Here is a 26539-nt window from a genome sequence, read left to right as displayed (position 1 = left end):
ACGTGAAACCCATCCCCAACTCGGTTGTCTCTGACTTCTTTCCAGCCCTTTATATCTGCCAGTAACCTTTGGAATTCTCGTTATTCACCCTAAAATTACAAATGGCCTGTCTGTACTTAGGTAGGTATTTTTCTAACTTAAACTCTTGTTTGAACTCTACATAAATGTCACATGATGTCATACTAGGTTCACTTTGCCACTTTGCTCAAAACATGTAGATAGGCTGAGATTCGCTTGCAGATCGTTCTATTTGGACTCTTTTTCGTTTTAAACAGGGCTTGAGTGGTTAATTCAAAACGACAATTGTGCCTTTATGTACACAGTCCCTGAGAAGGCTGAGGAAATGTAGGTTGAAGAAATACACCAAGGTTGCCCTGTGTGTGTGTACTGTAGTCCTCCATCTTCCAGGCTGTGACTGCTCCCAAAGCCGTTGCTGTAAATAAGCCTGTGCTCCTCAGTCAACCTGCCCGGTCTCTTGTTTAAGCAGGCAAGGCAAGGTGACTCACAAGACATTTTTCACATACAACAATGGCTTCGGGGAGTTGTCGCAGCATTGCAAGGGGATCATACACACGCAGACTCACAATAAATCCAGTCATCTAGGGATGGGCACTCAGCAGCTCCACTAGAGCGGCTGGAAGCTCAGTGCCTTGCTCAAGGGCATTTTGACAAGAAAGGGGGATGAAACTCCCAGGCAGATACTGTAGTTTTTCTATTCCCAGTTCAGGTTAAAAACCAAGGCATGCTAAAACATGACAGGCTCCATAAGGGTACGGTCCCACATCTGCATCAGAAACGCTCTACGCTCATCTTTGACGAGGGACTGAATCTTGAAGTGGTTAATAATAATAACATAAATACTACTAATAAAGCCAGGAGAAGAATAACATTCAAGTACTTTATTATTTCAAATCACCCATGGGTTCCATTCAACATTCAAACCAGGTGGTGTTCAATACAGAGCAGTCAATGTTATTAACATCCATTATTGTTTATCATTATTGCTTTTGGCCATTACAGTTACTACTAGCCTTCCATCAGCATGATGGGTTGTTAGTTCGTCTTAACAAGCTTATCGTCAGGGTCGCATTTCTTGTTTTGTTTTACGTCAAAACCAAAGTAACTTCTCACTCAAATCGTTGGCACTCAACAATCAATAGTAAAAAATATCTAAAAAAGAAAAAAAAAAGACAGAAAAACATTCTGCTAAAGTGTCCATAAACTGCTAAAACAATACGCCCCGAAAAACAATAAGGAACGAGAGAAAATATAATACTCATCATCGCCATAACGTCATTATTGGGAATATGCTGTAATCTTGAATAGGGCATTCAGTTTGTTTTAAATCCTGTAGGAGGCGCTGTTACAGCAACAGTGAGTCAAAAGAAGCACTCTCGAGGTTCCACTCAGAACAATAAGAACATATAAGAAGAAATTACAGAGCAGATTGGGTCAAATAAAAAGCACTCACTTAAAAAATAACTTCAATCATTATTTCAACCATTTTAAATATAACACAATTATACATCAATATGCTAATGTTTGTTTTTTATATGATTGTACAGTATTGTGAAACGCAAATAAAAAAAATTTTGGGCAATGTTGCAAATATAGAGGACTTCCAATTAAAGAATTCTTTGTTGCTTTTTAAACAATTAGAAAGTATGAATTGTGGTGGGGAATTTCAGTGCTGTGCTGTGTGTCTCGCCCCCCAAACAAGTCATTTGTTTTCCCCATACTCGACACCTTTATTTTACAATTGTTTCTTACTATCACAACACATTCCGGGGGGAATGTGCTTCAGCCTTACTAATTAACTTTTATTCAGGCTAATGAAAAAAAAGGAAATGTGACCAGGCAGCAAAAACCAACACAAAAGATGCATAGGAATCGCATAGCTTGTGCCTCACGCTTAAAGGAGTAGTTCACCCCCCAAAAAAAATCATATTTTCTATCAATTACACACCCCATGAAGCCTTGAATTCATGGAGATTTTTGTTTTTGTTGCATTCCCAAACCAATAATTTGATGACCGGTGGAGTCTCCTACCGGAGACATTAGTATCCTTCCGCCGGTCATATTATTGGCTTAGGAATGCGACAAAAACATCTCATCATGAATTCAAGGCTTCATGGGGTGTGTAATTGATGGAAAATAAGAAAATTTTTGGGTGAACTGAAAATTGTCTGACTTGGACTGACAGGTCCAGAGGACGCAAAGGTCAGAAAAAAAGAAATAAAAGTTTAATGCACGCCAATGCTCTCATCCCAACCCCTTACACCATGCACAGAGTGGAATTATGGACTTGTAAAGATCTGTGAGGATTTGATTGGCTACGAGCAACAAGGCAGCACATTTCTCTAATCAAAGCAAAACTAAGTGTGCTACTAAGTGTGCTACGTCTACTATTTAACAGGCATTTTATAAAGTACAATGCTAGGGAAGCTCATATTGTCTACACTTCAAAAAGTGTTTCAAGTACACGATTTTGAACGCCGATACTGCCTACCGTTTAGTAGGCATTTTAAGCGCTCTACTTTCAATGCTCAGATTCTGCGTACTACTCACCTCTATGACTGCAACGAACTACTGTACTTTCACCTCAGATGTTTGTATACAAGTGAAACCAAAAAAAATGAAACACTAGAGCTGATGGTACTACATTATACACTGCTGTTGTTAATAGTTTTTATACCCATTTTGATGCAGCATGATTTATACTTTGTTGCACGCCCGAAAATAGCTGATCTATAAACTCAGAACGCATCGTGCACTCTTCAGCAACCCCCGAGTTCTACTGCTGAGCTGTTCCAACAGTAGAGGACTGGCAGCGAAGAGAAGCAAACAAAATTTGATGTATTTATATATAAACAAATACAAATAAACACGTTCACCTTATTATGGGAATTAGGTTAAGGTCAAGTTTAATCTACCTTCTCAGATCAATCAATGCAAGTCCTTATTGGTGAGGAGTGAAGTTCTAAGGTCACGGTTTTGGGATAGTAGGACATGACCACAGTGGATAGTCAGAAGACAGAAAAGGCAGCATAGTCCCGAGAGAAAGCACATGGAGTGAAGGAGAACCCATGACCATATTTACTGTATATGCTGCGGTGTACGTGTGTGTGTGCATCATGTACTGTATTTGGTCTACTCTACGCTACACAGATCCCGTCTTGAACTACTGCATAATAATGTATGAGTGGCCACATACACATTACAATGTGTATAATGTGTTAAGTGTTGAGTTTGATTCGAGTTTGTATTTGTAGCGGTTACTCAAAGCACTATCAAATGTCAAATCACCACAAAGCTCATGGATAGTTAAGTCAGGTTTACTGTTAACACGCACAGTATAGCATTTAAGCAAATGCCGCTCAGAAAACGGTATGGGTACGAGACAATTGTTATTACAAACTTAAAACATGGACCTGTGAAAAAATATGCCACAACTTTTTTATTAAGTTTGTGGCAAACATCCAGATGAACCAGGAGGCTACTTTTTTTTTTTTTTTAAGATTTAAAAAAACTAAAATCTTCCCCATGTAGTTTTTTTTGTATTGCTCGACAACATCACTGATTCAAAGGGAGAACCAGTGGTTTCAGTATTTCCACTGGATTTTGTGGAAACCCCAGCAAGAGCCCTGTCATCACTCACTGCTACAGAAATTAGGGAGGTAAAATAAAAGCAAGGTTTTAGTCGGTATCATGCATTAGTCATAATATCGTCTCTGTCGGGTGGAAACCTCCTTATGTCCAAAACTGGTACTTTTTAGGATTCACAAAATAGCAGAAGTAACAGATCGAGACGCTCAAGCTTGTGGATCTACTACTTTTGATGCTTTTGTGTGTGACGCTGTAGTATGATCAAGTAGGGCGTTAATTTACGAAAAAAACTAATAAAATATGGAGATAAGAGGTTTCTGCCCGACAGCAACAATATTTTAGCACAGAACTCTGCACTGGAAACATAACATGGACAGATATGTGAACCAGAGCAAAGCATATTCCTCCTAAGCACCACTGTACGAGAAAGAAACAAAACAAAAATACAGAGGGTTTTACCCACTGGAACTTTTTGAAAAAACAAAAACAAAGTGTTGCTAGGTGTGTGCAAGCTAGTAACATGGACTTTAAAAGGAGTGGTTCACCCCCCCCCCAAAAAAGGCTTATTTTCTATCGATTGCACACCCCATGAAGCATTGAATTCATGGAGATTTCTTTGTTTTTGTCGCATCCCTAAGCAAATCATTTGATGAACGGCGGAAAGATGCTAATGTCTCCGGTAGGAGAATCCACAAGTCTCCTACCAGAGACTCCGCCGGTCAGCAAATTATTGGCTTAGGAATGCGACAAAAACTAAAAAAAAATCTCCATGAATTAAAGTCTTCATGGGTGTGTAATTGATAGAAAATAAGTAATTTTTTGGGTGAACCTTAAATCACTCAGGCACCTCAGGTTTCAAACCTCTCTGTTGATCAACCTGCGTCCTCTTATCAATAAAACCAACCACGCGTAATAAGTACAAGTTAGTAGAGTGTTGTTCAAATTCTTCCTAGTCATGAAGGCATTATTATTAGCGACGCATAGCAAAGATGGAAATCTGACATCCGTTCTCTACCGAAATCAGTCTGATGTCCCTGAAGCTCTTTTAGAAGAAAAGAAAATAAGAAAACAAACAATATTTCGCTTCTGCAAAACTTGGAGGCTATTGTTCTTACACACAGACAGACGTTGCTGACACAGCTGATATGTAATGTGATTTAACTAGCCGGATATTTGGAGTACAAAAGAATACAGGCACCGTTAGAAAGCTAAGAATGTGTGCTCTTTTCTTGCAAAGTGCACGTGACTCAATAAACTGCAATTTTCGGCGACACTTTCGGCTGATTTCGGTACATCAGGTCGCATGTAGCTTGACGAGATGCCCCCCCCCAATGAACCTGTCAACCCACCCACCCCATTTTGTCACTACCACTGAAGGCACTGTGTGAACGAGTGTGCCACTCGTCCTCTGTCCACCCCCCCCCGCCCAATTTTCCTCCATTGTTTCCCCCCCAAGCCCCCCGCTTTCCCGCCGTTTAAAAAAAAGAAAATCTGTTCCCGTGTCCGCTCGCTGTTCTGTTCTCTCCTCCTTTCCTTGCCTTCCTTGTTCTCATCCCACCTCGTCTTGAGGTTTCTCCTCTCTATAGCAGGACACAACGCTTCTTAGGCTTGGTCTCCGGAGGCTCCAGGGCGGCCAGGATGGCCTCGTCAAACACGTTCTTCAGACCCCGCTGTGGGAGAGAGAGAGAGGGAGGAAGAGAGACAGAAGAGTGGAAATGGGGGTGAGAGAGAATTTAGTGAGGGAAGGAGCCGAGGGAGAGAGAGCGAGAGAACGGCAAGGGGGGAAAGAGAAGGATAGAAAGGGGAACAGTGACACAGGGAGGTGGATAGGAAGAGAGTTGAAGTGAGGAGGAAGAAAGAGACAGTAAGGGAGGGATAAAGAGAAGGAGATTGTTGTTTTTATTTTGTTAGTTTTTTACTATTGGGAACATTCATGCAGATTTATAAACTAATGTTATGTGTACTCTGACAACTCTGTATGTATATATACAGAATGTGTGTCTCACACATGAAAAGGATATAGAATGCACTTCCATGGCCAAGGTGCAGGGCAAACAGCAGTATCACGAGAAAAAATTAAGTCTCTGCTGTGTTTTTATTGCTGATCACTCAGTGATCGAAATGTTGACGGCAATAAAAATACGGAAGAGCTTATGCAGCATTACCGGTGTGCAGACCTTATTTTTTCTAGTCTCTCTCACATACACACGTTAATTTGATCCTTTTAATTCTCCCCCACACAGGTATATTTGTTCATTTGAATTCTCACACACACACACACACACCCCCACACACACACCCCCACACACACACACACACACACACACACACACACACACACGCACACACGCACACACACACACACGCACACAGCTTTACCTGTGTGAGAGCTGAACACTCCACATATTTGACAGCTCTGAGGTCCCTGGCTAGCTTGTCCCCGCTCTCGGGGGCCAGGGGCCTCTGTTTGTTCTTGGCCAGCTTCTCCACAGTGTTGCTGTCGTCCCTCAGGTCAACCTGGGTCCCGACCAGGAGGAAGGGGGTCCGGGGACAGTGGTGGGAGATCTCCGGTACCCACTGCAGAGACCATCGGAGGAGGGGAGAAAAAATAAAGACATGTTTGAGATTACAATTTAGACATTTTATTTAGGAGATGCTCTTATCCGGAGGGCCTTGCAAGTGCAAGATCAGAATAAGCAGAGTAAGCATGAACTCTAGTCCAGTGGTTCTCAATCTATGGGTCGGGACCCCAAATGGCTGTCAAATATTACCTAAGAAAATAGCCGATCTACAAGCCCACAAAGCGCTGTGAGCATGTAGATCGGCTATTTTCACCAGATTTATCTGTGGAACCGAGTCAACAAACTGTAACTCAACTCCTACAACTCCAAGTGCTTGTAAGGGCCCAGTTCAAATATGATTATGTTGGTGGGTTGCGCGCTGAAAAGCTTGAGAACCACTGCTCTAGTCAATACACAACAAGGTAAATAGTGACATAAGTAGGCCAAAATTGCAAAGAGAACAATGTAGGGTGTCAAAGAAACTAGGATACAAAGGTAAACAATGAATTCGGCATCTGTCTAAATAACATTCTTAACGTGTTGTTGTGGTCAATAAATACGGTAACTAACGGTAAAAGTAACACCAGAACAAGTGACCTGATCTGATGCACAACAGATAGACGCCTCATCTGATGCACAACAGACAGACACCTCATCTGATGCACAACAGCCAGATAGACAGACAGACTGACCTTCTCACGGACGTTCTCGAAGGAGGAGGGCGACACGACAGAGAAGCAAACGAGGAAGACGTCAGTCTGGGGGTAGCTGAGGGGGCGGAGCCTGTCGTAGTCCTCCTGACCTGCAGGGTGAGATCAAGATCCCAGAGAATAAATACATAGTATGATGACATGGGGGGTCTATGGCCCTCCGTGCACATCGTCTTTTTTCGGGTGGAAACCTCATATACAAAACATATGGATTACTTTTCAGGATAAAAAAAAAAAGCAAAAGTAGCAGATCTACAAGCTCAAGATACGTCGCTTAGTGCCGTGTTTCGAAATCGCGGATCTGCTACTTTTGATACTTTTGTGTGACGCTGTGGTATGATCAAATAGGGCGTTAATTTACGAAAAAACACAAAAACTTTTAAAAAATGGAGATAAGAGGTTTCTGCCCGACAGCAACAATATCAAACTGGGGGCGTCCTTGAAATTCTAAATGATTGAGAGAAAGAAACGCTGATGGGGTTTTACCTGCCGTGTCGAACAGACCCAGGGTGTAGGGCTCCCCTCCGATCATTACAGTCACTGCATAGTTGTCAAATACCTGGGAAACACAGAGGGACAGGCATAGGGCTGTCACTATTATGACATTGGACACACAAATAATTGCGATTAATGGTTTAATTGTGTTTCTGTCGTTGCATATGACCAAAACATTTTTTTCTGCTTTTAGGCTTTGAAGTTGCACAGGTGCAGATATGACAAATAACCTGGATTTACAAATAAATTACTGGCATATTGAATAACGTTATACTATAAAATATTAATGTTGGAAATAGCCGATCTACAAGCTCACAGCTTATTATCTAAAATGATTCTGATTAGACGATTATGCAATCACTGTGACAGGCCCGGAGAGACAGATAACATTCATGTCAATAGAACACAATGAATAGAATTGAGCATTGAGAGAGAGAGTGTGATTATGAAGTCAAATGAAGGCCGGGCAGGAAGTCACAATTCACTTCATCATCACCCGCCGCCCTGTCCTGGCGACACACTGTCTGTCCCTGTGTGCGTGTGCGCGTGCATGTGTGTGTGTGTGTGTGTGTGTGTGTGTGTGAGAGAGAGAGAGAAATTCTGGGGACAGGAGAGAGATTCTGGGTATGTGTGTATATGAGGGACGAGAGAGAAAGCGAGAGAGAGATTCTGGGTCTGTGTGGATATGAGGGACAAGAGAGAGAGAGAGAGAGAGAGAGAGAGAGAGAGCGAGAGAGATTCTGGGTACAGTATGTGTGTATATGAGGGACAGGCTGCTGGCTTGTTTTGAAAAGAGTCTGACGGAGACGGTCAGTCTGTGTGTGTGTGTGTGTGTGTGTGTGTGTGTGTGTGTGTGTGTGTGTGTGTGTGTGTGTGTGTGTGTGTGTGTGTGTGTGTGTGTGTGTGTTTCAGTCAGATGAGTGTAACAGGTTTCCCATCATTCCAGACCCTCCACCCATCCTGCTATAGAGCTTTTTAGCCCCGCTTGCGGCCAGGTTCTAATAGGATGGTCATGTCGATGGGAAAAGGGGGGGGGGGGGGGGGGGTCCTACATGGACCACAATGGAAACAAGTCCCCAGGACTTTTTTGTGTCATCCTTTTAGCCGTACTGTCTGACTGTACCTAGTGCCGTTTACATTTCAGACTAATTAAGTATTCAATCAATCAATCAATTTAATCCCCTGCTAGCAAGAGCATGGAAACGCATCGCTCTGTAGCACACACGTTCACATCGGTGAAAGTCACTTGAGTTGGAAATGTGTGCATAGCTTCATGCGTTAAGACGCAAAATGCCGCTGGATGTTGGAATTTACATCGACTTAACATTGAAACACATCACCCCTCCTCACAGCACCACTCCCTACTCTGTTCCATCACACCGCGCGCACGCGCGCGCACACACACCTCAGTAGTCCTAACATGTCTCACTGACATGCCCGAAGCCAGCTTCTCTGTTACAACAGGGAGTGATATGAACTGGAAGTGATCCAGGGTTATGTTTTTACATGAGGACCTGCTCTGACGAACTCTCAGACGTCACCAAGAAACACACCTGGACTTATATATACGTACACACACACACACTTACACTTCAGCAAGGAGGACAGTCTGATCATTCTATTCACGTCAGCTCAAATTTCTCTAACTTTTTGAATTTCAAGGACCCCCATAACTCCTTCGTGGAACCCAGCGGGTCCCTGGACCTCACTTTGAGAACCACTGTATTACACCATAACCGATTGTCACCTAAAAAAACAAAACAAAAGGTCCCTTCAAGTTTAGGATGCTAGAAGAGTTGTGTATTAAAGAGCCGTTAGCGATGTCTCATGTGTTATTGGCTCTTTGAGTAAATGCGTCTGCTCCCAAGTCCAACAACAAGCTTTCCTCGCAAGAGTCAAACAGGAACGTAAAGCATGCATGCCTGCCGTAAAAAACAAACAAACATGACAATAAAGAAATTCCAGCTATTCTCCAAATGATGGCTGATTTCAGTAGCACAGGTTACACACACAGTGTCTGTTTAATTAAGCTGCTTTCACTCTGTGTTTAGTGTAGCCTGCAGAAACAATGTTTTGCCAAGATGACACTGGCTGAGCACCAACACGTCTGGCTCAAAGAGAACAACAGAGAGAATAAAGCACAGCAGGCAGGAGACAAGAGAAATAGGGAGAGAATATAATGGCACAAAATAAGACTTTATCTTTATTACCTGTATCTATTCATGTTACTTAGTAAGTACTCCTCCGTGCTGTTCTTTAAACACTTGACACACTGACGGAATCAATGCTTGGTTTACATTTACACAGGGATGTATGGATGGACTACCATATACTTTCACTGGCTGGAGGTGCTTTAATCATTTTGTGTGCATGTTGTGTATGCTGTGTGAGGTAGGCTATCTGACCCCAACACGAAAGCTAATACCTCATATATGAAGAAGCATCATATGGCATCTACAGTAAACCTGATGTGTAGAAACTGGAGAGATGTCAGCTTTTTCCCTTCGCTAAGCCCAATATACTTTGACTTTTATCCTCGGAGGAGCTGACAACAAACCTTGGACTTCACATGGTGGCTGTGTGACAAGGCAGCACTTATCTAACAAGTTGAGGTTTTGGCACTTTGGTGCAGAAACAAACCAACATAAGCTGATGAATGCAGGACTGCAGACAACATACATGGACATTAAGGCTGAACGATTCATTGTTTTCAAACCGAAATCACGATTTGAAACCACGCGATTAGCGAATCCCAAAGGCAGCTATTTTTTTTTAATTAATTTTTTATCATAATATTCATTCCTGCAATATTATACCCAGAGCCAACGTGAATGCACCCACGGGACTTGTCTCCTTCTCTCCAGAGTGGCTGCCTCTCTCTAGAGGCAGCAAGGCGTGCTTCAAGAATTACGCCGCACTAGCCCCTAAGGCTGCGCCGCTTAAACCCAAACACGCCCCCACGGCCGTTTTGAGCGACAGCGATGCGTTCAAACACTCCCCCACGGCCGTCCTGACTGTTTGCTTTGAGAACATAGGCTAACGTAGTTATAGATCAAGGCGATGACGCGACACAATTGTTATATTTATACTTATATTACATAAACGCCAGGTCGGCTGCCACTCTTAGTTCTTTTAAAACACCATTCTGTTTGCTGCTGCTGCCTAAACAGTAACAAACAATGAAGTAGACAATTTTAGGCCACAATGCATCCCTGACCATCTCCGTAGGTGGTTTGCGAAACGTTGCGTTATCGTAGTCTCACGTAGCCTGACAATCGGAGATCTCCGCCTAGATGGGGAAATGTCTAAATTCAATGTATGAGCTAGACCAGTGTCGAAAATCTCCTTTAAACAGACCTATGCCTAATTGCTTTGAAAACCAATCCCGATATCGTTCTAATATGAAGGACCACCCTAAAGTCTTTGCAATGCTTCTGCAATGCAGTAATTGTTTTAATCTCCTATTTGTTTCTACCTAGTTTATATTTAAATTTAGACGTAACCAGTCCAGATGTATGATGGCCGCTCCACCTCCCGAACCAATGTCGTCCCTGTATGTATACAGTATATAAGATAAGACCTTTATTGATCCCGCTGGGGAAATGCAGGTGCCAAAGACAGTAGGGCGGTTAAAACTGATTACAGGGCAAGGGAAAGGGCAGTAGGCGGACATCTCAGATCGCCTGGCTACGGAGATTAGAGTGCTTGGATCATGATCTGTCCTCAATGCATCTTGGGTGTATCTATATTCGTTATGTGGTCAAGTAGAGACGTACCGAATACCGATACCATTTTTTCCTTCCTGATACCAAGTGTACAAATGGAACCAAATGGACCCGTAAGGGTCCACTCAGAGTTATGGGAATCCTTGAAATTAAATAATAAATCAAAATTATATAAATAATAGTTAGTTAAATTGATAGTAAACAGTGCAGCTACAAGTTAGTACAATAATAATGTAAATAGTAAAGTAAGAGTATAAAACGGTCGTGCAACATCAACTGAAGCATTGAAAATATGACTGTAAATGAAATATCATCATGTGAAAAATTACGTGGTTATCGGAATAGCGTAGACTGGCATACTGCCCTGGCAAAAAAATATATACAAAAATAATGAAAAAAGTAATTGACGCACTAGAAGGACAATATCAGTCACCAGAACCAAGGACGGGTGTTTTCGATGAATCCATCATGGTTAAAATGGAGTTTGAAGTTACAATGGGTTTGTATAGGAAGGCGGCGTGTCTGATAAAATGAATATCAAATATCTAAATACTGAATCAAGCAACTTAAAAACTGTCGGGTTTGTTCACAAAAGCCTGAGTAGATGTTAAAATGACCCCAAACATGTTTGAAAGTGAAACATCCCTTTAAGCAGTATCGGCAGCTTTTCCGATACTGGTATCAGAAAAAAACTCTATGGTCAAGTATAGTAGTGCTATCACATTAAAAGCCCTTCCCTCAAGAAGCAATGCTCGGTGTGAAGTGGGTAGGAATTGCAGACGTACAGTACAAGTACAGACTGGTACACATACATACAGTACAACCATCACTTAGCAACATGCCAAGTCAAACACATAAAATCTCATAGTTAACACAGATATGCAGACACAAGCACAACAAAATACACGGTCAGCCAAACATACATACATGCAGTCACACCCTTATATACTGTACACACAATCATACACAAAAACATTAGTCACACACACACACACACACACACACACACACACACACACGATGCAACCACACCCTTTCACACTCATATCCCATCTCACACACACACACACACCAGTATTGATTTAGTCGACTAAAACTATGACGAAGAATGTAAAACGAAATAAAAACTAAGCGATGATGACTAAAACTATGACTAAATATACTGAAAATGTTGTCAACAAATAGAAACTAGACTAAAATGTTAGGAAGGGACTAGTGGAGAAGACATCCAGTAGAACTATGACAAGTCATCATGGGTGCACGTGGGTGTCACAGACCGAAAATAGTTGATCTACAACACGTCACAGCGCAACGCGTTGTGAGCTTGTAGATCGGCTATTTTCAACATGCAGCTAAGTGAAAATCATTTCGATGCCATCACGGCCTGCCAACAATTCCCCCCCCCCGACTACATCAACTGTAGATTTAGTCGACTAAAATCTTATGATGTTTAGTCAACTAAAACTAGACTAAAAGTAAAACATTTCAGGTGACTAAAACTAAACAGAATTGTATTCAAAAGGCTATGACTAAAACTAAATAAAAATGTGCTGTCAAAATCAACACTGTCACACACACATATGGACAAACCACACAGACAGTAATGCATGGCGCGCGCAAACACACACGTGTGCGCACACACACACACACACACACACGTTTCTAGGTGGTTCAAGTTAAGACAAACACTGAGTGATGTGTCGGGACACGGTAGAGAGGTGAGGTATGGAAAAACACTCACATCAGTCAAATACACACCAAAACACAACACCCACAGTGATTGATATTATACATCATTGGTTCTCAAAGTGTCCCCGGTCATCCATTGATACGTTGGCTATTCAAAAATAGCAGCTATATCTGCTTTCTTTTTTTTATTATTGAAAAATCTTGATATTGTCTTGAAGTGTTTGAAAAATGTTGATACATTTTGCCTTAAAAAATAAAAAGCAAACAGCAACACCTAATTTCACATTATTTTCCTGTGTTACTGTTTTTTTCTGTCAATGATATTTGTGAAATTGTCTCGTTAATTACAACATAGCGCTTCGAGAACTCATATAGTCTCATATAGTTGGTTCAAAGGCAGATTTCCAGAGCAGGCTGGAAATTGATTACAATACAATTATTACATATCGTTGCTGTCGGGCAGAAACCTCTTATCTCCATATTCTAACTTTAGTTTTTTTCGTCACACGAAAGTGTCAACAGCTTCACAAGCTCGAAACGCAGCGCAAAGCGAGGCAGGATTTTTCTTCCTAGACGTACGACCATAGATGTCCTTTTAAAGTTTATTATAATTCTCATTTTGTGGTTCTGATGACACTCTGAATACATAAAACAATACAAAAAACAATTCATAAAAAAAGAATCACCAACAAACGGACAAAGAAGGAGGGGGCGGCTTGAGCATACTGCTTTAAAAGCAACCTAGGTTTCCTTCCTGTTATGTCTATAACGTTTAAACAAAGCAGCATTGAATCTTAGTTAAACTGGAAGAAAGAGAGGGAGACAGACAGACAGACAGACAGACAGACAGACAGACAGACAGACAGACAGACAGACAGACAGACAGACGAAGAGAGACAGAAACAGAGGGAGAGGCAGACAGGGGAAGAGAGACAGAAACAGAGGGAGAGGCAGACAGGGGAAGAGGAAGAGAGACAGAAAAGCTAACCTTTCCTATGTGGATATATAGGCTAACTATTTCTATGAAAGCAAATGCACAATTCTTTTGGTTTTGTAAGTTAGATTTCCCTCAATTGCAATGTAACAGCTCTGTGTACATACTTTCTATTCCCTTTTAATTGAACATACATTTTGTTTTGATTGTATTGCTCCACTTTTGCTTTGGCAATATAAAACGTATGTTTTCTCATGCCAATAAATTTCCCTTTGAATTTAATTGAAAATTGACAGAAAGAGAGGGAGAGACAGACAGACGGACAGACAGACAGACAGACAGACAGACAGACAGACAGACAGACAGACAGACAGACAGACAGACAGACAGACAGACAGACAGACAGACAGACAGACAGACAGACAGACAGACAGACAGACAGACAGACAGACAGACAGACAGACAGACAGACAGACGAAGAGGAAAAGAGACAGAGGAAGGGAGAACGGAAGAGGAAGGGAATGCCGAGTCAATATGGTGACACTGTTATGCAATTTTATCATCCACCTCTGCTGCTCACTCTCTCTCTCATGGAATAAAGCAAAATAAAATCTCACGACTGAAACCTTTTGTCACTCTCGCTCTCTCTTTCTGTGGGAGCAAAAGGGACAGAGAGAAACCAGGCAAGCTGAACTGAACAGGAGGTGAAAGGACATACAGCACTTCTACATGAGTCACCCTGCAGTCAGTAATCCTACACGCCTGTGTGGCAGACCGTAGGTCTGTCCCTCATATGAGGGAGCACAAATCATCATTACGAGCCAAGTTCCTCCTGGTCCTCCTGACACAAACACAACAGAGAGGTGCATCACGTGAGCTTGTGGTGTATAAACAAGATACCGCACACACAGGCATGAACACACACACACACACACACACACACACACACACACACACACACACACACACACACACACACACACACACACACACACACACACACACACACACACACACACACACACACGCTTAGAATTTCCTGGAAGCAGTATTACACCTCCTTGCTAAAACTTGCTGCGAGGTCTTCAGCTGGCTTTGATGTAAGGCGTCTTTGTAAACCGCAAATTATCCTAAACTCGCTTTTCTTCTCTTCTCTTGTCTCATCTTAATTTGTTTCCCCATTGTTTTTAACATTGAGTGGGGGTTTCTAAGTCTTCGTCGTATCATTGTCCAAATAAACAACACTAAAGCACTGGTGCCCATTGACAGCATGGCAGTTGCATTTGCTTGTAGGAGTTAGGGCTGGATACAACCTCACAATAGATATGTATCACGATTCAGAGGCCACGATATGATATATATCGCAATACTCGTTGATTTTGAATAACGACCGTGTCCTACAAAATTTACTTTTACAGAGTCCTAGACGAAGTTGTCCAATATATTGTCCGAAAATGTACAGTTTCCAAATCAAATTTGAAAAACTTAGTTGATAACATTAAAGCAAGGAAATAAAAAATAAAAAAAAATGTTTTGATTGATAAATGCAAAAGATGTAATCATTAATAAATGCAAATGAAATATTCTCTTTACATTTAGTTTTACTGCAACTCATGTCTGAGTCTCACACACACAAACACACCATAGCTGACAGGTTTTTTTTTTTTGCCGTGTCACAACATTTCCTGCCGTAACGATATGGTAGCATATTGTATTCCTTGCCGATAATCGTATCGATACGATTATCGGCAAGGAATACAATACGATTATTGCCATATCGATTCATTGAACACACCACTAGTGGGAGTCCAGTGTACCCGTGCTGGCCTATGGGATGGGATCGAATCCTGTGACTGTCAGAGCCTTCTCTCCTGTGCCTCGCCTACTCGTTCTTTCCCTCAGCCTTCAAGTGCTAAAGAATAGACCTCCCACTCCCCTTTAAAATCGCAGTCAGTGATAGATAGAATCAGAAGGCTGTTGGGACAGGTAAGTGGGAGGGGTAACACTGTTCAAGTCAATGTGAAGAAACACACTTTACCACTCCTTCGACTCCACCTGCTCCTGATTTTCTGTGTTTTTAATGTGTCGTGTGTTAACATATTTTCAGTCACTGTGTGTGAATGTGCATATGTACAATCATTATCGCAATAAGTTTTGCATAATCGTCATAATCGTTTCCATGTTGAAAAATGTTCACACATTTTCAAATTAAATAGCAGATCTACTCACAAGAAGAATAAGGAAATGTGTAGACAGATAGGACAAAGGACAAACTCAGTACTCACTGTGGGGACGTACTCCGAGGGGAACTTGTTGGTGGTGTAGGAGATGAGTAGGCAGGTCTTTCCCACCGCACCGTCACCCACCACTACACACTTTATGGTCTGCATCTGCAGGAGAGTCAAGACATGTAGAGAGAGGGTTAGGATTAGGGCTGCCTGCAACAACTATTGACTCAGTGATTATTCTAATGATAACTTCTTCGATTAATTGAATAATACATTAAGCACTTAAGCGTTGTTTCATACCTCCTCGCCGCACAATGGTGTTGTGCAAAAAAAAAACTGTACAAATAGCAGATCTACAAGCTCACAACGTGTCGTGAGCTTGTAGACCTATTTTTAGTGTTAAGAAAAGGTACATTTAGTTAATCGGTTAAATCGATTAGTTCGATTTACTGTTGAACTCCTAGTTAGGATACTGAGACCCGGTATTAGACCACCAGATGAGACACAAGACCATATTTCAGGGAGTCCTCCAGATTTCATTGGAGTCTTCACATTCTCAATGTCTGGACGTACTCAATTCGATGAATTGTGTACAAAGGACCACAATGGAAACAAGCCATAGGCTTTTTTGGGTTTAGAATCCTCTTAGCAGAACTTGTATTTAACTGTACTTTCCTGTGCTTTTTTTATGCAAACTACCAATAAAGTATTCAATCAATCAAAGAGGCAGAGCATGCGTGAACAGGGGAGAGGTTGAGAGTGTGTGTGTGTGTGTGTGTGTGTGTGTGTGTGTGTGTGTGTGTGTGTGTGTGTGTGTGTGTGTGTGTGTGTGTGTGTGTGTGTGTGTGTGTGTGGCGCGCAGGGGTTGGCATATAAGCGTATAATCCAGTTGTATCCTGCACAGCATATAAAACACGGTAGTCCATGTTATATATGCCTTGCTGTTTTAGTTCAGCTGTGGCCCCCAGCATTCTGTTGGTGAATAACAAGTGGCAGGCAGAATGGAATGCCACACGTCTTGATAGCCAGAGAGAGAGAGAGAGCGAGAGAGACAATGGACTGACAGACAGTCCAGTCCACACAGACACAGGGCAGGCTGTGTAAGACAATGTGTTTACAGCTCACTCGCCCAGGGATCCTGTGACCACCGAGTTGCTGAGACATACACATACCCAGGCTATCGATCGATTATATGGGAACAATGGGAAGAGGGTCTGGAGGCCAGAGACCTCATCATAACTGGGCCTTTTGTTTTTTTGGAGTGGCTGTGAATGCTGTGTCGAGACAATAGGCCTGTCACAATTATGACATAATCGTCTAATCGCAATTAATTGACAGTCGCAAATATTTTATCGTTTCCATGTTTAAAAAACATTCATACCTTTTCAAAACAAATCCAAAAATAGCAGAAATAGCAGATCTACAAGATCAGTTATTTCCGCTATATTTACATTTTTGGTAAAGTATAAAATTATAATAAATGTGTCGGTAATTTATTTGTATGCAAGTTATTTGTCATATCTACCCTGTGCAATTTGTGATTACGAAGCCTTAAAGGCAAACAGAAATTGTATTTTTATTGTTCCAATGTTCAATGCCAAAAAACAATTAAAACGTTAATCGCAATTATTTGTGTGACAATTAATCGTCGACTTAAATTTGTAATCGTGACAGCCCTACGAGACAAGCGGTTATGCAAAGTACTGAGTCAATTGCATTAGTTATTTTGGCCCGAATATTCATAAGTCATTAAGGGTATGACTCAACGTTTTTGAGGAAATGTAAGATGGATATTTTGCCAGCAATTATGTGGCTCAGGTGGTAGAGTGGCTGTTTGGGAGCTGATCCCTGGCTCTTTTTGGCTTCAAGTCTGAAGTGTCCTTGAGCAAGACACTGAACCCCCTCCTGTTCCCAATGAGGGTGGTTCCTCCATGCAGCCTGCATCAGTGTGTGTGTGTGTGTGTTCATTTGAATGGGTGAATGTAACGCAAAGTGCTAAGGCATACGTGCTCTAGAAATATGAAACGCTGACCATTATGCCGTTTGGTAAATGATGTCTAGCATATTATTACATGTAACGCATATAGTCTAGTCAATATTGACATTGTTTACATAAAATTAATGATGTTGAACCTTGCCAGATGCAACATCACCCATACACGATGCTAAAAAAACAAACATGTATTAAATAAGGCTAAAAAAACATATCCCCCGTTTAATAATTTGAGTGGTTTTGGCCAAATTCAACAGCTGAGGCATTTTGCGTAGCTGTGTAAAAAAAAAGAAAAAAACTGTCCATAAAATATAGCTGAAAATGTACTTACTATTTTATCTTAATATGTATCCAATACATATCATGTCTGCATTGTTATGAGATGTATTTGTTATGTGTATGAGGAGAGGACCACAACAATGGAAATAAGTCCTGGTCTTTATTGTGTCATATCCTCGAATTGTTTTAACTCGTGTTATGACTTTCCAATAAACTAAACTACACTAAACTTGGTGTGTTAGCTCAGTGATTCTCAACCTGTCGGGTCAGGACCCCCAGGGGGGTCCCCAACATGATTTTGGGGGGCTCCCCAGATGACAGTAAAGTGACAATGAAAGGACTTTTTTAAGACCTTTATTCAACATTATAAACATTGGCCAAATTGTCAAATAAATGAGGCAACAATTGTGGAAAAAAAAGCTGATCTACAAGCTCACATTTAGCTGTGAAACCGAGTTAAACGAAATGTAATGCCTCAACTCCTACAAATCCAAGTGCCTGTCAGGGTGGGGGGTTCCCCAGTTCAATTATTATTTTGGGGGGTCCCCAGTTCAAATATGATTATTATATGGTTATTTTTTGGGGGTCCCCCAGTTCACATATGATTATTTCGCCACCTGAAAAGGTTGAGAACCACTTGGTTAGCTGACATGGTCGTCATTTAGATTCACTCACCTACATTAAATGGTAGCCCTGAGTGAGAACCTAATACACTTCCGCATAGCCAGGCAGACAGCTACACACACACACACACACACACACAGAAATAACAGACTGCATTCATAATAAAAAGCACACACTCGTGCTGGGCCAGTCTGCTTCTTGTCAGTCACATGATGATGATGACTTACATTTTAATGTAATAGAATATACAGTTGAGCCTCTGTGTCAGTCAGCCTCTGTGAACAACAGACACATTAACTGACTGCTCTCTCATTACAGCAGTCACAATGTGTCAATTAGCTGATAGCTAAACTTTAGCCTGCCAGACCACCAACACCACCAGTGTTGCCATATCCGCTTATTATAAGCGACTTTGGTATAGTTGCGGGTTGCGGTTCTTTGGGCTTGTTTCTAAAGTGTAGTTGCTTATGTTGGGCTCGTTTCTAAAGTGTAGTTGCTTATTTTGGGCTTGTTTCTTAAGTGTAGTTGCTTACATTGGCCTTATTTCTAAAGTGTAGTGTAGTGTAGTTGCTTATTTTGGGCTTGTTTCCTAATGTCGTTTAAACCAGTGGTTCTCAAACATTTTTAAAGACCCCATGTTGATATGCATTTGTCCGCATTTGTCCAAAGGAGTGTAAAACCTAGCCCCTTTCGGGACCCTGTTTACCTTTTTTATATTTGGGAAGGCGGTATCCAGGGTCCCTTGTCGCTCAAAACACTCTCTCTCGTACTGGCGGCTACCACTGTCTGGTCTCGGGCTAATAGCTCGTCGCTTAGAAGTGGCAGAGATTTCTCAAAGGTACCAACAAGAGCAATACTAACGCGCCAGAAAGCTGCATTAATCCGCACGGATCGGCGATGCCGTTTAACATTTTTAATAATTTAGTAAAACTTAAGTTCCTCTCTCACACTCTGCTCCACTGCCCATGTCCCGCCTCCCCGCGTTGTGATTGTCATGCAAGCATGTAGGAGCTCCCCAATCAGAGGCAGTAATGTAGGACCATAGAGTTATGCGTAGGACGCGCAGCTTGTCAGTCACCGCGGGGAGGCGGGACATGGGCAGTGGAGCAGAGTGTGAGAGAGGAACTTAAGTTTTACTAAATTATTAAAAATGTTAAACGGCATCGCCGATCCGTGAGGATTAATGCAGCTTTCTGGCACGTTAGTATTGCTCTTGTTGGTACCTTTGAGAAATCTCTGCAACTTCTAAGCGACGAGCTATTAGCCCGAGACCAGACAGTGGTAGCCGCCAGTACGAGAGAGAGTGTTTTGAGCGACAAGGGACCCTGGATACCGCCTTCCCAAATATAAAAAAGGTAAACAGGGTCCCGAAAGGGGCTATGTAAAACCCTACTCACTTTCAAAACTGCCCTAAAGATACACATTCAGGAGGCTGCAATTCGAAAATGGCCCCTGTCTAAGTCTTAACCTACCCCCCCCCATTTATTTTTCTTCTCTCTTCATACCAGTAACCTGTAAGCTGATTGTATGACATTCTGTATAGTAGTGTGTATATCTGTCTGTCTCTTATGATTTGTGTGCATGGGGATCTCATCTTAAAAAAGCTCAGTGCTTAATGAGTCTCCCAGTTTAGTAGACCTTGTATTGTGAATTTGTACTTCCATGTACTGATGTTCTCATGTCTTACTAAATAAAGTACATCAATCAATCAATCAATCAATCAATCAAAAACAGACCCCCTCCCCCCTCCATCTGAAAATATTGTGTGCCAGGCATTTTGTGTTAAAAAGTTTCAAAAATGTTCCAAATTTGCCTTTTTATTTTTTTCCAAGATTATTTTTTTTCTTTTCTTGAAAATAGCAGATCTACAAGCTCACATGTAGATTTTTTTTTTTTTTTTTTTCAAATAGCCGTAGCCTAGTTGCTTCTTTTGGGCTTGTTTTCATAGACCTGGTTGCTTATTTCTCTCCCAGAATCTGGCAACGCTCGCTGTTAGCCAGCTAGACCACCACAACAACTAGTACCACCCTTAAAACAAAACAGTATGTATATACAATATGTTCAAACTAAAAGAACAATACTCTATAATACATTTTGCCCTCATAAAAACAACACAAAACTATAAAGACGGCGTCAATATTCCACAAACTAAACTAAATCCCTGCTATGACACTGAATTGAATTCCTTCCAGCTGAGATTTAAACAGTAGCCTGGGCTAGCAAGGTAGGCTAAGGTAGCTAGCGCTGGTTTTTGGACAGACAAGACAAGTAAGCCGGTAGTTCCATTAAACAACCACAACAACCAACAGTGTTGACACTAGTTCAGGGTCTCACCCTTTTAGGAACCTGTCTAAAGTTTAAGGACGTAAAAATCACAGCGAGAGACAAGCTTCCTTACCTTTCTCTGTGTTGGGTTTCCACGGACGGGCGTCTCACAGAAAGAAGGAACGGTGACAGCAGCAACACTTCCGGGTTTGGTGGGAGAGGGAGGGGTCGGACACCGACGTCACTCACAACGCCTTTGGAATGATGATGATGATGATGATGATGATGATGAACAATTTGTTTAATATAAATTAATAAGTGTGTGTGTGTGTGCAGTGGTGGAAAAAGTACTCAAACTTTTTACTAAAGTAAAAGTACCAATACTGCAATGCAGAAATACTTTGTTACTATAAGTAAAAGTCAGGTAAATCAAAATTTACTTGAGTAAAAGTACAAAAGCATTGCCATAAAAATATACTTAAAGTACCCAAAATTAAAAGTACAATATTTGCCTGAGATGTAGTGGAGTAGAAGTAAAAGTATTGAACATTGGAAACAATTCCTCAAAAGGGTACTTAAGTACAGTACTTGAGTAAATGTAGGCTACTAGTTACTTTACACCACTGTCTGTGTGTGTGTGTGTGTGTGTGTGTGTGTGTGTGTGTGTGTGTGTGTGTGTGTGTGTGTGTGTGTGTGTGTGTGTGTGTGTGTGTGTGTGTGTGCGCGCTCGCACGCACACACATGCACCCCATAGGCCAATATAATAGGCATATCTAAAATGTAGGGACAGTTTCATAATGTGTAGGCATGTATCATCATCATAGCATAATCTGTGTATACGAAATATATTAAGTGGTAGCCTAGGCCTAAATGTAAAATCACCCCTAACAGTAAGCCTATATGGAATGGACACAAATAACGTTCAAAATACAAATAGCATGTTGCCAAATTGAATTGAAGTATTTTGATAATTCAGGGATAGTCTTTGCACCTTAAGCCCTGTAGATGTCGTTTGACATTTGATTTCATGTCAAATGCGGCTGGCTTTTTGAGTTACTACTGAATTTTAAAACGTGAATGTTCATACTCTCAAAATGACCACAAGAGAGAGGTAAAAAGTACAGGCTGTTGTAGCTTAAAGACAGTGGCATGAGGTCATCTGATTTACAGCTACTTTCTTCTGCACTGCAATTTTATTATCTTATTTTTCTGTTTTATTATAACTTATTCCATTATTATTATTGTTGCTGTTGTAGTAGTATTCATTTCCTTTTATAATGTGTCTTAAAGGGGTATTTCACTTTAAAACACTTGTGGGGTCATTTTAACATCTCCTCTGGCTTTTGGTTGCACCTCAAACAGTTTTTAAGTTGCTTGATTCAATATTTATATATTTGATCATCAATTTATCAGACATGCCCCCTTCCTATATAAACCCATTGTAACTTCAAACTCCATTTGAACCATATTAGATTCATTGAAAACATACTTCCATGGTTCTGGTGATTGATTTTGTCCTTCTAAGGCGTGCTTGAGAAAAAGAACAAGCAACTTAAAAACTGTCTGGGGTGCACAGAAAGCTTTGAAATGACCCCACACGTGTTTTAAAGTGAAATTCCCCTTTGAGACACATCATAAAAGGACATATCTGAATACTGTCGTCATAGATGACTGACATCATACACTATAGCCTCCAAGTGTTCTGATAACGGGTAATGCACTAGTATTTCTATATTTGGAAACATCACATTGGCAATGCGTCTCAGCCAGTCACAATTCGAGGTCAGAACTCATTCTGTTATCACCCTGCCAATATATAAGCTTGTGCAGCTTAATTCATTGCACTTTGCACAGGGCTTTTCCAAAGCATAAGAAGTGATACAAGACTAACACCAAAGTTATTTATAGAAGGGGTAAAAGACTCCAAAGTTATTAATAATAAATAATTTACTCCCATTTAGTTGTTTTGGAGCATTCGTCACTGTACACTTACACATACGTGAAATTTGTTCTCTGCATTTAACACATCCTATGTATAGTTTTGCGACACTGACGCGTCCTTTGCAGCAGTGACGGCTACCAGTTGTTCTGCAAATCAAACAGCATGGCGACTGCACCAGGTTCCTCTGGTGCTGAGGCTGTTTCCATGGAGAATACGGCCTATGATGGCGGACAGGGCGACTGCCTGACGCCCCAACCGTCCTCAGGAGATGCTGCCCAGCAGAAGAAACCTGTGTGTCTTATAGTGTTGGGCATGGCGGGGTCGGGAAAAACAACCTTCGTGCAGCGGCTCACCGCTCACCTTCACGACAAGAAGTCCGCTCCGTATGTCATCAACCTGGACCCCGCCGTACACAAAGTACCGTTTCCCACCAACATCGATATCCGCGACACCGTCAACTACAAAGAAGTGATGAAGCAGTACGGGCTCGGCCCTAACGGCGGCATCGTGACCTCCCTCAATCTTTTCGCGACGCGCTTTGATCAGGTGATGACTTTCATCGAGAAGAAACAGCACGATCACCAGTACGTGTTGATCGACACCCCGGGGCAGATCGAGGTGTTCACCTGGTCGGCGTCTGGCACCATCATCACGGAGGCTCTGGCGTCCTCTTTCCCCTGCGTGGTGGCGTACGTGATGGACACGTCCCGCAGCGTCAACCCCGTCACGTTCATGTCCAACATGCTGTACGCCTGTAGCATTCTTTACAAGACCAAACTTCCCTTTATCGTCGTCATGAACAAGACGGACATCGTCGACCACAGCTTTGCGGTGGAGTGGATGCAGGATTTCGAAGTGTTCCAGGACGCTCTGAACCGGGAGACGTCCTACGTCAGCAACCTGACCCGCTCCATGAGCCTGGTGCTCGACGAGTTCTACGCCAACCTGCGCGTGGTCGGTGTGTCTGCGGTGACGGGCAGCGGGTTGGATGAGCTCTTTGTCCAGGTGGCAGAGGCCGCCAAGGAGTATGAGACGGAATATCGGCCAGAGTATGAGCGACTTCGTAAAGAGCAGGCTGATGCTCAGAGCAGGAAGCAGCAGCGGCGGCAGATGGACGGGCTGTCGAAGTCCATGGGAGCTGTTAACATGACCTCGTCAGCAGCTACAGAGGAGGCCGACTTTGATGACAACGAAGAAGTGGACAGCGACATGGACGACATGACCACAACATGAGTGGGGAGAGCAAAGAAAGAAATGCCTTCAGCAGCAACTACTTTCTGAAAGAGAGAAAGAACGTGATTCAAGTCCAGAACAGGAAGACCATGCCACCAGAGGGATCCTGAATCCTCGACCCCTCCCGCCTCTGCCCTCAGACCCCCCCCTTCCAGCAGTTCACAGGTTCTTATGGTGTGGCACCGGTATGGCTTTCACGCACGTGTGTGTGTGTGTGTGTGTGTGAGAGAGAGTGAGTCCGGAGTTAATCAAGAATCAAGGCTTTATTTGTCACTGACTCATACAGATCACTGACTCATACTGGTACAATATTGGTACAGCTGTCAAAAGAAGTAACAACAGCAACTTTCTGTTAAAGGACCTCTAGCACCAAATAACCTTAGAGGCAGGATATGAAATAAAGAGTTTTTAGATTTGGGGGGGATAATTTAGCATCATCATAATCTTCTTAATCTTACAATAAATGCACAGAATCTCTGTCTGTACATCTGTTATTCACATATCTTTAGAACCGTTTTGTCTCCCATATGTAGGCATATGCAGATCCAGTTGTCCAGAACCGCCCATATATGGGCATATGGCATCAGCGATCTCAGTATTTGGGCATAAAAGGAACACAGACAGACAGATTCAAAGATCTCCATATATGGTCATAAAAGGGACACAGAGAGACAGGTGCAACAGGTACTCTGACAACTGGTACAAGTTGTACAACGGGTAGGCTATTGGGTGGGGCATGCATTCCCAACTTGCATTATCCCCGACTTGAAATACCTGTTGTCAAAATACCCACTGTACCCGTCTGGCTGTGTCCCAATTATATATGGACATGTACTTGGTGGCAATGATCTGCGGAAACACATTTCAGAGACCTGCTCCTGGAAGAAGTTAGAGCCCAAGGGGAAAGGTGTGCAGACGAACTGTCCTGTGGTATGGTGGGTGATCCTCTTTGGAGGATGATGCGATCACACGGGAACATGACACATGGCGGCCAGTTGATCACGGCGAGAGAGCAACTGCATGTAGCCAGTAAACAGAACGGTCATTGCGGAGAGGCAAGCAGCCAATACACAACGATTGCACAACACAATAGGAACGGCTAGTAGACCAGTGGTCGGCCGAGAACAGGTAGACAGACGTTACGGTCGATTATGAAATAGTGGGGGGTAATTCTGTCCTGCCTATGCTACCAAACAGAAATAGGGAATGTAAAGTTAGCGATGTGCACGGTTATACCACCAAAGGGAGCTTCTCAGACTTTGTACCTGGCCGATTCAAGATGTATTGGAAATGAAACATTTTTATAGTCAGCAGCAGTTGAATGAATGGGTTACCTGCCTTAAGTAAAAAAAACAAAAAAAAAAAAACAGTGGGGGTTGGCAAAAAAAAAAGATTAGTTCAGTAAATAAAAAACAGATGAAAAGTTCATAGGGCAGAAATGTAAAATATATGTGCAGTGCCTTGCAAAAGTACTGTGAAAAAAATTAAAAACTCAAAATAAACAAATTCTGACTTCAAAAGGTCTGAATACTTTTGCAAGGTATATGCCTCTCAATATCCAACCCTTCGTCCTTGTCGTGAGAGGTGGAAGCTGGTAATGCTGACAGGTGTCACAACCCGGCCTGTGGGGCCATGACAAATTGAGGAGGACACAGTGGTAGTGCTTAAAAATAACAATAATTTATTAACAAAAGGAACTTACAAATAATGCTTACAAAAGGAATGAGGTGTGTAATTCAGTAATCAGTAGTGTCAGCAATGTATGGATGTGTGTTCAGTGTAGTGTGGGGTGTTGCAAAGTGTGTGAACTCAGTCATAATGTAAACAGACAAAAGGGTGCTGTCATCTGGAGAGGGACATGTAGAATGGCTGGCACCCACTCTTTTATAGGGCTCCAGGGAGCATTGATCAGGTGCTCCCAATGCACCTAATTGGGGTGCACCCAAGTTGGCCGACGCCCATAGGATCTGTGGGAGAGATACACACATAAAGGAGTACACCATACAGCCACACAGGCCCTGCAAGCCAGGCCAAGGGGCCGTGACACAGGGCTCTGGTAAAACTACATGTATAGTAGAACTATAGTAGAACATCGGCAGATCTTTTAACTTGTGGGTGTCATCTCATCTTATACTGAGCTTTAGTGACGCTGTGAGCTTAGATCTGCTATTTTTTTTAAAGTACTTTGGTACAGTAAGTAGACTATATTTTAATACCAATACTTTTGTACTTTTACTCAAGTAAGATTTTTAAAA

General features: G+C 42.0%; 2 protein-coding genes across 2 annotated transcripts; one reads left to right on the top strand and one right to left on the bottom strand.

The window, feature by feature from the left end:
- Positions 1-5071: 5071 nt before the first annotated feature.
- LOC308095788 (cell division control protein 42 homolog) lies at positions 5072-21274 on the bottom strand. Its single transcript, XM_080442850.1, has 6 exons — positions 21243-21274; positions 16006-16110; positions 7364-7436; positions 6860-6969; positions 5986-6183; positions 5072-5276 (listed from the first exon to the last, which is right to left on the bottom strand). Exons 2-6 carry the CDS (start codon positions 16108-16110, stop codon positions 5187-5189), a joined length of 576 nt encoding a protein of 191 aa, XP_080298976.1. The 5' UTR covers positions 21243-21274; the 3' UTR covers positions 5072-5186.
- Positions 21275-23363: 2089 nt separating this feature from the next.
- On the top strand, positions 23364-24284 carry LOC308094651 (GPN-loop GTPase 1-like; the record flags this gene model as incomplete). The annotated part of the gene is made up of 1 exon (XM_080441421.1): positions 23364-24284. One exon carries the CDS (start codon positions 23364-23366, stop codon positions 24282-24284), a length of 921 nt encoding a protein of 306 aa, XP_080297547.1.
- Positions 24285-26539: the final 2255 nt, after the last annotated feature.

Source organism: Gymnoscopelus braueri (genome assembly GCF_963280865.1).
Source record: "Gymnoscopelus braueri genome assembly, chromosome: 11".
Classification (NCBI taxonomy): Eukaryota; Metazoa; Chordata; class Actinopteri; order Myctophiformes; family Myctophidae; genus Gymnoscopelus; species Gymnoscopelus braueri.
Note: the sequence above shows the minus strand (reverse complement) of the source record. Positions and strands in the feature narration are given on the sequence as shown.

What these genes read in the sequence shown, in the direction of transcription:
- LOC308095788 (XM_080442850.1), bottom strand. Translation starts at nt 16,110, where the DNA reads ATGCAGACCATAAAGTGTGTAGTGGTGGGTGACGGTGCGGTGGGAAAG. An exon ending in CCTCGGAGTACGTCCCCACA is followed by an intron (nt 7,437 to 16,005) that starts GTGAGTACTGAG and finishes TGTGTTTCCCAG; the next exon opens with GTATTTGACAACTATGCAGT. An exon ending in TCGAGAACGTCCGTGAGAAG is followed by an intron (nt 6,184 to 6,859) that starts GTCAGTCTGTCT and finishes TGGTCTCTGCAG; the next exon opens with TGGGTACCGGAGATCTCCCA.